The sequence below is a fragment of the Aedes aegypti genome, chromosome 3 (genome assembly GCF_002204515.2).
Source record: "Aedes aegypti strain LVP_AGWG chromosome 3, AaegL5.0 Primary Assembly, whole genome shotgun sequence".
Taxonomy (NCBI): Eukaryota; Metazoa; Arthropoda; class Insecta; order Diptera; family Culicidae; genus Aedes; species Aedes aegypti.
Window position 1 is genome coordinate 206,537,927 of NC_035109.1, and position 13,516 is coordinate 206,551,442.

The 13,516-nt window shown below is 38.0% G+C and overlaps 1 protein-coding gene across 4 annotated transcripts in view; it reads left to right on the forward strand.

The window, feature by feature from the left end:
- Positions 1–6,396: 6,396 nt before the first annotated feature.
- Positions 6,397–13,516, forward strand: part of LOC5564767 (torsin-like protein) — a 36,217-nt gene continuing 29,097 nt past the window's right edge. Inside the window, exons 1-3 of one of the 4 annotated variants that reach the window (XM_021855161.1) lie at positions 6,397–6,472; positions 9,008–9,386; positions 9,463–9,583. In XM_021855161.1, the coding sequence (XP_021710853.1) occupies positions 9,170–9,386; positions 9,463–9,583 (338 nt within the window). In that variant the 5' untranslated portion in view covers positions 6,397–6,472; positions 9,008–9,169. Of the gene's footprint in view, positions 6,473–8,926; positions 9,387–9,462; positions 9,584–13,516 lie in introns of those variants that run through there. The other 3 variants (XM_021855162.1, XM_021855163.1, XM_001649068.2) reach the window with 3 other exon arrangements.

A 13,516-nucleotide genomic window follows, 5' to 3' on the forward strand; every position in this document is an offset into this window, starting at 1 on the left:
CAAAACTGTATTTTGGTCTTTTTGCCAAATCATGTTTTAGGCTTACGCTGGATTGAATCAGCATTCGCTCAGCTGCCAGTTCTCTTTTCATTTTATCAGCGTATTGAGTGCATATAGGGAAATGATATTCAGCATCATGATCTTATTGTATCAATCCGATTCAGATCCATGGTCGATGAAGCATATACATATGCTTCACGGCAGCAACACAAGCAACGTGCATGCGCGACTTGCGCACATATATTTGCAGAGCAATCATTCACCAAGGAGCGGAGAAGCTGTATGTATTTGTTTGGCATTGGTTTCCTACAACACAATCGACGGCGCTATCGTCATCATTTCCCACCGCTATTTCTTGTTTGCGCCGACGGCTGGTGCCGAATGCAACACAGTCGTCACCACCCGTCGTGCAGTGGGTTACTCACACACGAACAAGTGTGGGCGAAACCAGCATTGAAACGGGGGGAATATTGAGAGAGAAACAGCGAGAAAGCAAAAAGTCCCAAATACAGCTCAACGTTTACCCTCCTTCTGTTGTTACATAGGACACATAGACGGAGGGGAAAAAGTGACGGCGTGGCATTAAATGAATCAAATTGTTGTTGTTCGTGAGAGACTTTAACCCGAAGGTCATTCGTCCCTTCTTCAAATGAATCAAAACAAAGCACAGCTGGTGCCTGCGATTATCACACCGCAACAAAATGAGCAGTTCAACTTGAATGTTGAAGCAGTTCAACGCACGTGGATACAAAATAATATAAAACATGATTGTTGTGTGCTCAAATCAAAATGTCCGATGTTACTATAACTGAAACAAAATGACCGAAATGAATGTCCAATATAACAATTGTTGAAACAGAACGACCTATGTGATTTATCCTATGTACATATTTTTGGTCAAAACGTCCTATCTGATGTTTTTATAGATTTCAGTGTAATTTCCAAATAAATTAGCAAAATTTCATTTCAAACGTTGAACATTATTACACTGCTTCCCTCTACAAGCAACACAGTGGGGAAAAACTGTTTCATTTTGATACAGTTTCAAAATTTATTTTCACAACCTTCAAGCTCGATTTACTCGAAATGTGTGAATTGTTAGACAGGCCGTTTTGAAAAGTTACGCGAGATTTCTATATTTTTAATCGAATAGGTTAGCAAAAAAAAACAAAATATGTTCAATATGTTTGGCACATTCATTTTCACTGCGTAGAATATTTTGGCGCGTTTTTCATCGCGCATTGTCTTAAAAAAAAAAAAAAAAACAAACAAACCAACGAAAACATTTTCTGCTGCTGTTGGTTTATTTTTATTAAAATACACATCTAATTGAGCACCGGGTTCAAAATAGATGGTAAGTAATCATTTTCTGAACTCATCCCGTCCAGTGGCATGTTATGTGCTACTATTTTTTCAGCTTACTTGTGATGCGAGGCATTGGAAATAGGGTCCTAAAGGCCTGTCCCAATTATAATGCCAAACGCTTAAGTTGAGGCCAAAAACACATGTTTACTCAATTTTTTAATGTTTTTCTTTTGTTTAAGCCCAAAAAACATATTTTTTAGATTTTGTCACACTCCTTGGGTTAAACTCAAATTTTGGGTGTATTTTGCTTTCCGTGTCCCTTCCGAAATGTCAGATAGGAATAACCCCAGTGTTAAAACTATAAGCCCTGTGGTGTTTTTGTCGATTAAGCAGGCCTATGACATGCACCTCTATTTTGCGAGTCAGTATCTTGACGAGCCTAACTGTCAAAATTGTGTCAACATTGTTTTATTTGTTTTGGTTAGCTCGGTTAGCTGCATTATCTCGAACCAGTTTACCAGTTTTCCGGAAAAGTAAGCGATAATCATAATTAATCTAATTATACCTTTAGGGTAACATGGGGACGGACCTGGTGTAGTGGTTAGAACACTCGCCTCTCACGCCGAGGACCTGGGATCGAATCCCATCCCCGACAAAGTCACTAACGACGTAAAAAGTTATAGTGACGACTTCCTTCGGAAGGGAAGTAAAGCCGTTGGTCCCGAGATGAACTAGCCCAGGGCTAAAAATCTCGTTAATAAAGTCAAACCAACCAACCTTTAGGGTAACGTATATAACTTGGACATGCATATAATTTGGACAGGCTAGTCGTTCTATGCTCATTTCCAATGAGATGGTGAGGAATATATGTACGGGAAATCATGTATTGCATTATTAATACACTATGCTACTTAATAATGATGATTATTTTCAAAACAATTACAAATTGGCTTCAAAACTATCAAAATTGTAAATTGTATCATCAGAACATCTGTGAAACCTACGAATGCAAGAGGACGTGCGTTTCAAGAACATACATTAAATGCAATAATAGAGCTCAGAATTGACATTAATAAAAAGTTTAAAAGTGGCAATATGATTAAATATGTCTGAAATTTAAGCTTAGTTCATCTAAAATCTTAACATGAGTACATAAGGCATACATCAGGTGATGTCCAAAATATATTATGGTTTTTGTTCTGTTGATATAATTTGGTCATCTGATGAAATACACTGGAATGTCGCATGCATGCATACGTGCAGGCGTTTTCTCGTGGATCTGATGATATTTGCTTGCATTAAATGAAATTATTGATTATCACTAATATACACATCCAATAAGCTAAAAAATTGCATAAGTCACAAGTAAACTCTCAAAGTTTTATGAAACAATCGTCTTTTTAAGAAACCATTGTATGGATATTGAGATAACGCCCCTGTCCAAATTATATTCACATGAGGGTGTCCAAAATGTATATTTGGTGCCCGAAATGTATAACAGACATGTCGCCAAAAAACGCTATTTTGGAAGCTAACACTACAGTTTGTAAGCTTTTTATTCCCAGAAACTCAAAGAACAATGAAGCATTAAGCATATAAGTATCATTACGTAAAATATTAGTATCTAATGCAGTTAATTGATCGCCGTTTCCAGCCATATCCTTACCCTGTCCAAAATACATAATTTACCCTATACCCATTAGTTAAAAATATTAAAGCACTTTACTAACGAACACTTTGCGTTCCATCAACTCAATCATGCTCTTTAAGCTTTCCACGTAGCTGGAAATTATTTTTGATTTGTGACCGTTTGGGATAAAAGTAATAGCAAATTCATTAACTCACAATGCTCACGACGAAGCACGGAGAAGCACGTGCCCCATTGTGGGATGTCGAAAAAGAGCGCAAATATATCCAATAAGGGATCGTTCAAATATTACGTAACGCAACAGGGGGAGGGGGGGTCTTGTACGGTGTTACGGTCCATACAAAAACATAAAATTTCTCATACAAAAGCTGTTACGTGGGGGAGGGAGGGGGTATGAAATTGGCAAATTTTGCGTTACGTAATATTTGAATGAACCCTAACGGGATGCAATTTATAATTTCACTTGGAATATTTTGTAAGATAACTTTTCACCGGCAGAATACTTTTATTTTCAGCAGCTCGATCATAACAAAAACAAGAAGTTTGATGCGATTGACAACATTGAAATCACACTGACAGAGGGCTCGATTTTTCGAGCCCGGGACATGCGCCTACTGTCATTCACTGCTGTTTGATATAGGGATGTCCAATGCCTGCGATTAAGCGAACGTCAAACATGATCAAAAGTGTCAAGGTTCATTTATGGACCCAATTTTTAAATTAAAGTTTAAATATGATATAGCCGTTATTTAAGCGGGAAAAATTGCTAAAATAGTTGCAGTAACATTCTCTTTCGTGTCTTTAAATAAAAACAAGGTTTCATTAAACATTTTAGGACCCAATTGCAGTTCTAGTCGCTTCCATCTAGCCACGAAAACGTTGAGAACACCGGACACAACCCGAAATAAACAAGCAGGCAAACAAGGCAAACTGAACCCGTTCTCATAGCTTCGGTGGCTGCTGCCTGATAGTGAAGGGAGTCAGGTAAGCTGTGGACCTGGAGAGGATGTCCGGAACTTGATACACTCGTCTCATTCAGCCATCGCCTGCATGACTAACCCCAGCTTCACAGGTACGAAGACGTGGCCAAGCTGCCGGATGGAAAAATGAGTCCGTTTGTGTATATTATGACATGACATGATAAATCCAATTCAAGCGAAAGTATGTAAAGTAATTAAGAAAAATTGATACATAATAAAATTTTAAACACTAGTGTTCTTGTTTCATTACTTATAATGGAACATTTCATTGCATTTTCTTTTATTGTAAAAATACAACGGAACGGTTCGATATACGGTTAAAATACCATAAAGCACCAAAAGCTGATAATAACACATACATTATTCGTTATAATGGATAAATATGGTTTAACTGTATTTGAACTGTTTGTCTAACAGTGAATTTGGCAAAAAATGGATGGTATACCCACCTTTCGACAAACTACCCAAGTAACCACAAGCATTATACCATTGCATTAATTTGGTCGAAAGTCAACATTTTTTGCATTAATAATGTTATCATGCATTTATTCAATAACTGTCAAGCAATGATGCATTTGATTAACATTGTAAATGCTTTGTAGCATTATTTTAATATAGCATTATGCTAAGCGTTTAGAGTGAATATACAGTTATGCTGTAATACAAGATTACATAACCTCATTAAACGCACTCGAATCTGTAATAAATAAGTAAGACGATCGAGCACGTTCGCACTCGCTCATTGCGTTTTGTGGGATATGGAAGAATAATGAAATGACTTTCATTTATCTCGAACCCCCATTTCATGATCTAAGGATATATGTATTCATTCAAAATTGTTGTATTTTATCTATGAGACTCTTTTATTCATAAGGAGCGAGAGGAAATATCGATCAATTTCTCTCCCCGTAAATGTTTTCAATGCGCTAGGGCTTTGTTTTGTGGGTTAAGTTCTGTTATTTCCTCTACGAGAAAGAATGGTGATCAAATTATTTCTATTCATGTTTCATTTGGTGAGGAAAGGAAATCAATCGCCGAAGAGAATTCTTTCTATTCGTAATAACTGGGCGAATAGTAATGTTAACACACACAGTGGCTTCGTTTATAAGGAACTTTTATCCTACCTTATTACATCAGCAGCTTTAGCACAGGACACCAACGCGCCAGGCATCCAGCACACCATCATCCTAGTTGTGGGTTCGAATCCTGATTCCAACAAAATAAAATCATTCAGATGGTGAAGAAAACCATTGGAAGGTAGCCAATGGATTCATTGTTTTGTTTATTTTGAACGCAAGCCCTAAACATACATTATTTTAAGCTAATATACATCATGAACCCTAAATATACAAACATAAATGCTTTAGTAGGGCTTGTGCATTAAAACTGCTTTACCAAGTATTGCATTAATTTGGTTGTTGTGGGGCCCTTTCCCACTTTAATTATGCTTTATAAAGCTCTTAAAGGTTATGTCACTTTAAAACAAAATCTGATAGCATACTATAGAGCAAACATAAAGTATTCATATATAGCTTCGTGGTTACTTGGGTATCCACGACCAATTTTGTTCGAGAAAATTGTCATTTTTGAATGGTTACATAACTTAACCGCCCATTCCCCACACTGTTATTTGTCCATTTACAATTTACCAAACTGTAAAAATCGTCTGCGGTACTGTTGGTTTATTGTTAATTTGGATGTTATAGGAAACTGGTTAGATATTGTTTTTAGTTGTTGTGGATAGTTTGGCGAATGGTGCCAGTACGGTTCCAGTTTATGCGGGGACTCATCAAAATGCATATGGAAATTTTACCCAATTTGAAAAATTTACACCTGGATTCTGGGTGTTTTTCAAGGCAGAGTGCATAGCCTTAGAGGCTATGCACATCGGAAGACCAGCTGGTGAGTCGAGAACAAAGAGAAAATGGTAAACACCTGGGAGGGAGAAACCAATACAAAATTTATGTACGTCATAGTGAGCCGAGATTCCGCTGTCACGAACTGTCATTGTGAGCCCAGATCTCAAACATTGGACTAACATGAAAAAAGCGCGTAACTGATTAAAACACATATTCGTATTTCTTCAAAAGTGATAAAAATCGAATGAAAATCAATTCATGCACATAACGCAAGTAATGTCACGTGAGCACCATTTAATCTGATTGAACATAAAGCATTGAAAAACGCATCGTTCTACTTTTTCCAATGAAAATGAATATTTAGTGCATAGAAAACTGTGGCCCTTTTTTCATGTTTGTCAGAAAAGATCGAAGGTGCACAACAAAAGGAAACTACCGATTTTCTCGAAGCCTGCCTTGATTGTTGTTGGCAAGCTGGAGTTATCTTGCAGTTCAAAATAACGTTGTCTTATATTTCGTGTGTAGTATCGGTGCCTCCCTCCCAGGTAAACACTGAGCCGGCCGGAGTGAACTGTCATGAACATCAGGATAATTGCATGGGCGGCGGTGATCGAAAAGGAGCAGCGAAATCGAAGGCGAAATCTGAGAAAGACGAAATTCAGATCATCAAAGTCTAAGTGGTAAAAAATCGCAATATATCCAAACAAGAATAATGTTGCTTCGACATTCAATTACAAAACGCTGTATGGTATCCAATACGTTATATTGTACATTAATGGTTTATTCCATTCACTGAATGATACGTTTTTATCCGGGTAGTGCAGATGTGGTTGTGAACCTTAGGGCATCCATACCATTGGCGTGATAACCACTGTAGTGTTACGGTTCATACAAACATTTAAAATTTTCCGTACAAAAGCTGTTACGTGGGGGAGGGAGGGGGTCTAAAATTGGCAAGTTTTGCGTTACATAATATTTGAATGAATTCAATATTATTTTTTTAAACAAGTTAAATTATGTGAAAAATGAGCACATATGTGTGAAAGCCCATCATTGAAATGGGAGTTTAGATAAGCTCTTTTGTCACCATTCGTTTTGTGTGGAGTAAAATGAGCGTAACAGCACTCAAGGAAAAATAAGCTCATCACACTAAGATTTTATTACCGAAGTCGGTAAAATTTTACTGGGTTTTTGAACAGCAGAGTTTTCTCGGTAATTTCCATAAGAACTGAAAACTCCGTAAATCGACAAGATTCTCGAGCTGTCATTAAAAATGCTGGTTTAGTCAGTAAATCTTTCTGCAGTCATTTACTGGATTTTTCGATAAATAAAATTTATTTGTTTACCATAATTTGCTGATTTTTTCAGCTTTTGAACAGAGTCCCCTTTTTATTCCATATTTTTGTTGGTCAAAATCCCAATTCATCACCCTGATCATCCAAACCATTTCCATCATGATTTTATATGGAGAAACTCGTTACTTCTGAAAGGAATTTAAAATCGGCAACAAATAGGGTCCTAAAGGCCTGTCCCAATTTTAATGTCAGGCGCTTAAGTTTAGGCCAAAAGCACATGTTTACTCAATTTTATAATGTATTTCTTTTGTTTAAGTCAAAAAAAATTTTTTTTAGATTTTGTCACACTCCTTGGATTAAACTCAAATTTTGGGTGTATTTTGTTTTCCGTGTCCTTTCCGAAATGTCAGATAGGAACAACTCCAGTGTTAAAACTAAAAGCCCTGTGGTGTTTTTGTCGATTAAGCTAACGTCAAACATGATCAAAAGTGTCAAAGTTCATTTATGGACCCTATTTTTAAATTAAAGTTTAAATAAGATATAGCTATTATTCGAGCGGGGAAAAATGCTAAAATAGTTGCAGTAACATGCTCTTTCGTGTTATTAAATAAAAACAAGATTTCATTAAACATTTTAGGACCCAATTGTTTGTCATATGTTGGGCCGGGAACAACCCTGCTTCTTACCTAACCTCAACAAATTGGTGCTGTGATTGAGTTCCATAATTTACAGGTTTTTAAAACCTCAATGAATACTCGGTGTCTATTATCTTAATAGATAACAATATACTGCCGATAATCAATTCCTTACCTTGCACCGAGCCCTCAGGAATCAGCATTCAGGAAGTAAAACTGCTTTTCATTTGGAAGCAGCTCATCAGTCTCGCACATACCAACTTCTGATTCAGAATCTATCCGTAATTGTTTTTGTGTCAAATTCTCTCTCGCGCTTTTTGTTTTCTTTGCACTTTAACGAGAAAAGTCGGTAAAAAATAATTATCACTGAAAATCTGTACTTTGATTTTACTGACTTTTTAAACTCACTGAGTTCGTACGGTATTTTTAGAATATCACTGAACGATCAGCTAAACTGGTTACCGAATTCAGTAAAGTAATAAATATTTTGCTGAACATCAGTGAATCCGAATAAAAAAGCTGAAAGTTCGGTATTTTGTTGTAATTTACAGTGCCAACACCGTAAAAATATTACCGAACAGATAAACTGGGATTGAGTGTGTAATTTAATTACGCCCATTTGTTTTTTTTTATGTTTTGTTTCATGTTAGCATCAATAAAATCATTTATTTTTACATTTCTTAAAAGTTTAAAGCGAGCTGATGCCAATGAAGCTATAAACTCAATTTGTTTATTTTTGTCAGATACACCCATTTGAAGAAAGTGTCCAGAACGGTTACTTGGGGAGTTATTAATAAAAACAAGTTGTTTTTAGAAAAAGTTAGGGCCCTGTTTAGGCTCAAGAATCCATCATTCAATCAGCAGCAATCATCGAAAACTGAAAACCAGTTTTTTTGTTCAAATTTAAGGAAATCCTCCTGAAAATCTATCATTGAATTACAGATAGAAAGAGCAATACAATGATAGATTTTCATAAACATTGCATCAATTTTGAGCGGAAAAACTGGTTTTGAAAATTTGAAAAACGATGATGGTTATTTCCTCTTAAATTTTGGGTGAATCAACTATCGATTTTGGGTAAATTGAATTTAGCGTGTAAGGTGTCGGCCAGGGTAGACGCGTCACGCGAAGCGACGCGAAAATCCTTTGGAGTTTGACATTTCATTATTAATAATTGTTATTCCTTCCCAGGCAATTTTCGCGTCGCTTCGCGTGACGCGTCTACCCTGGCCGACACCTAAGAATCTGCATCAACCTGAGTAACATGAGAACCTTGCTCCTGCAGGCATCAGCTCAAGCCGCGCGAAGACAACAGTGTTGATATTTTGGTACAATTTCGGCTCCACTCACTTACGGTTGACTGGAACCGGATTTATTGTGGTCAGTTTCGCCCGGAATCTTTCGGCAATAAAAGTTCTTGTTTCGTCATTTCAAATCCTGCACCGCTATGTGGCTTGCAAGGTGTGTTTCCATACTGGCATTTGCGCATTTTGCCGTAGTTCCGTATTGCGATGCCGTCGAACCGGTAACAGTTTCAGTAGTTGCGGGCCTTACGGGCCTTGTGAGCAGTGCCGGTTGGTTCGGAAAAGATTTCCTGCTGGACAATACGTACTGCAAGTTCACCGAATGTTGCCGGAAACCGTATATAAAGGCGGACGTGGCAGGTAAATGGCAAATATTCAACGTCGTCGTTCTTCCAACATGTTAATGATAATTTTTCGTTTATTTTTCCCCCCACAGCTTTGAAGGCCAGTCTGAAAGGATCTCTATACGGTCAACATATCGTCCAAGATGTCCTGGTGAACGCCATTGGGGCCCATTATGATAATATAGAAAACTCTAGGAAGCCGCTTGTGATGAGGTATTTACTTTTTGATTATAATATGAATCACTATAGGGGTAGACGAAGCAAGATAGGCACCCTAGGAATGAGCTGCCAGGGCTGGGAGCGAGTCACTTTTTAGTGACTTGGACGCTATTTTTGACCTTGTAACTATTGTAATCACTATTCACAATTAAAGCCATCAAAGTTACTTTTCTCACAAACATGGTCACTATTTTTGGGATCTGAGGTTAAAAAATATATTTTTCGGTTTAGTTTTCCAAATTTGAATAGCAAACCAGTTATGTTTAATAGAATTTAATTATTCATATGAGAAACTTTTTCCAGATCTTAAAAACAAAAAAATTAAAAATGGAGACGAACTATATAGATATTTTTGTTTAACTAGTTCGTTTATTTGTGGTTCAATCGCAATTATCCGAAGATAATCTGAAGTCAAAGACTGGTCGAGGTCTGTTCCCACAAGCTTCAGTTGAGCTGGATTCCGCTCCCTAGAAAATACGACCAGTTGAGTTTTTTACGGTGCAAATTCGATCCCTAAATGTCTAGCCCAAGTGGATAGATTATCAAGGGAATTTTGCAATGGTCTTCGCAAGATTTCCGCTCGTGGGCCCATCTTAGAGACCACATCAACATCTGCAAGTTATCTAAGCGTGCACGGTTCTTCCAAACAGTGGTCAATATCGTATAAGCGGTTTCTTCACCATCGCTTAAGCCTTAAACCTGGTTTAATCGTATGGGTAAACATGGTTTACGGCGTAAGCGGAGGTGAAGAAATCGGCCCTTAAACATTAAAATTATAAAGCAAGGGACTGAGACATAAGCCTTGGGGAAGGGACATATAGCTTGCTGTGGAGTACTATCGCATCTCTTAGCCCCTTCTTACTACAGCCCTGGATCACAGTAACCAACTGCGACCACACAATAGGTTTACTGCAGATCAGCTAGGCAGGTAGGCTATGAATAGCAGATGATGGTAAACAACCATTCGTGGCTACCTGCTTTGCTGGATGACCACTGCACTGCAGCATGTGGAGAGCGGTCCATCTGAATTTGCAGTGGTGGATATGTTGCAGGAGATTGAAGAGGAGAGAGATCTGATTCTCATCTATGGATCCGATCATTTTGAGATCCCTACCCTAGGTTTAGGAGTGACCTTTCGGTTTCGTAAGCGGCAGTTAAGATCAAGGCGGGTTTAATTCTCTAAGGTGTCCCATTATGCTCACTTTGTGGAGAAAACCAGACAGGGTAGGTGAGGAAAGGCTGGCCGTTTTGTTTACAAACATCTGAGACAGGTAGTCGAGAGATTGACTCCTGATTGGTTGGAGAAACAGTGTTGTCAAGAACTATTATAATCTGGTCGCCTCTGCTCCTTGTGTGCTCTAGACCAATCCAGTTGCCTGCGTAGTAGTGCAATGTTGACAAAATTTTCTTTGTTTGCTGTGAGAACTGTCACAACATTGCTTTTGTTTGCTGTGAGAATCCAAATATAAACAGAATTGCTGCAAAACAACCACTTCATGGTTGGTCTGCTGTTGACCGAAATCTCAATAACGTCAAACAAACATCGATACGTTTTCATTCTGAGGAAATCGACTTGTGTAAGATTGTTTGTGCGTTGGTGTTCGTGGCAGTTTACTTGGGGACCTCTCTACTTTTTTCTTTCTGTTTTGACAATTTTGTCCGCATTGATGGCAGCACAGTTAGTTTTAGTTTCAGCATCATCCAGGAAAGGCAGTAATGTTTGTAAACAAAACGGCCAGCAAGTTAAAGATGGCCTCCTAGCGGCTTTCGCCAAGTGATTACACCTTACTCTGGCTACAGAGTAAAATGCACACACCTTGGTTAAGATCGACCATTTCATCCGATTACAGGCGCGCCGGTTAGAGGCCTACTCACGGCCGTACTTTGAATGTTTCGTGTTTAGTTTAAGAGATCGATGTTAGTAAGAAGAATAAATGTAGTCCGTTATAGTTTGTGTGTGTTAAACAAATATAGTGGGTTTTTTTTATTGTACCGCGAGTGCTAAATCTTTAATGCCATGGAAGAATAAGGCCAAATAGACCAAGTGCCCCCTGGAAGGAAAATCAAGTACCGATTGTTGCCCACCCAATCCAACCCCAAACTCTGGTTGAGTGCTGAGGAGCCGCCCCAACCAATCGAAGGAGGTAATTGCCCGGTTCCCCAACATAGCTAATTCGGGAAGTTGTCACGTGGTCGAGAGTGAAGCTTCTTTTCTGACAACAAATTGTACAAAAAAATATTCAATATTCCAGTTTGTCCACTTTTGCACATGCTTCTCGCCAATATATCTATGGAAACTGAATCAAAAGCGCCCCTAATACCCAGACAAACTGAAGCCAGTTGCTCCTTTTCTGCAAAGCCTAGTTGAATATCTGATGAAAGCAACGCTAGACAATTGTGGGCCTCGTGGCCGTGTGGTTAGTGTCGTCAGGCATTTAAGCGCATTGTGTCATGGGGTGTGGGTTCGATTCCCGCTGCAGCCATTGAAACTTTTCGTCAGGAATGTTTCTCGGCTGTGCCACTGGAGCATGCTAGTCCGTTGTCTAGTGTTAAGTTACAGTCTGTGCAGCTAAATGGCTGAAGACGGTGTCCGTGTCATTATTTGTTCCTTTACTCTTGCGAAACCCAAAAAAAAAAATGAGTACTGGAAAGCATCTTGTTTGATTTGACCCAGTGGTCGTGTCGCAAAAGGATATTTTTTCTAACAATTTCCATAAACATGATAACACCCTGGGCTTGGGATTATATTTTCCAGGGATAATTGATCGGTGTTGTTAGTAGTTTTGATTAGATTTTGGGTGAATTTCAAACCAATGGCAACCTTTTTATTACAAAATTCAAATTTTATCTTGACCTAAAGATCCTGGTTAAACTACTGCATAGTACGGCTATCACTCATCAAAATTACTTTCAAGCTGGCTGATATTAATTTTTCACTTAATAAATACAATGAAATAATCATGCTTAATAAACACAAAGCACTTTCGCTGCAGTAATTAATCTGATCCATCAATTATCTAAATATGACAAGGTTTTGAAGAAAATCAATGAGTGAAAGAATAGAATATCCAATGTTGAAACATTGGAACAAATGTCAAATAAAATAATTTATAATTTCAGGCAAAAATCGTTACAATCTTCTATTGCCACGATTAATGCGTTATATGTTTAGGTTAAGTTAGGTTAAGTAAATTCAAAGCGTTTCTTTCTCTTATAAGCAGGTGAAATGAACTCACCTGTAAAAAATCTGAACTGCTACGGCAAATGAAATGCAATATGTTGTTAACAAAATGTTAATAAAATATAAGAAATGAATGTAATGTTTGAAAAGATACTAATAAAGAAATTAAAAAAAAAGTGAAAGAACTATTTATTAAATAAGCCACATCAGCTATGTCCATACATTTACAAATGTTAGGCATAGGGTCATGGGCAGGCTTCTTCCTTGCTCTTGACTTATCCTCTTTCTCCCCCTTTTAATGATCAACTACAAAAGAAAAGCGATTTTACCCACACACAAACTGAGCATACGAGCTCTGCGGGATGAAGAGTTCACATGTTTGTGTTTTGTTATTTTCATTCCCACAGTGGTGAAGAGTTTGTTTTGACAACCTCAGTGCTTAAAAGAGAAAGAGATTATTTTCTCCCTTTCTCAGTTAGGGGAAGAGCATGTTTTCCCATTTCTCAGTTCGGGGAAGAGCATTTCCAGACAGCTCTTCGTTGTCTCTTTGTAGCTCTTTGCCCAAAAGGGCAAAGAGGAAAGCGAAATCATGCTCTTGCGTTGACGGAGAAACCAACCTCAGTTCATCCCAAAAGCAATGATGATGTGTTTGCAGAGCCTCGCAGTAAGTTAGAGCTGTCAAATGGAAGATGTGCGTTTGGATAGAGCCAACGTTTCTCTCCACTCTCTCAGCCACGGATTATTCA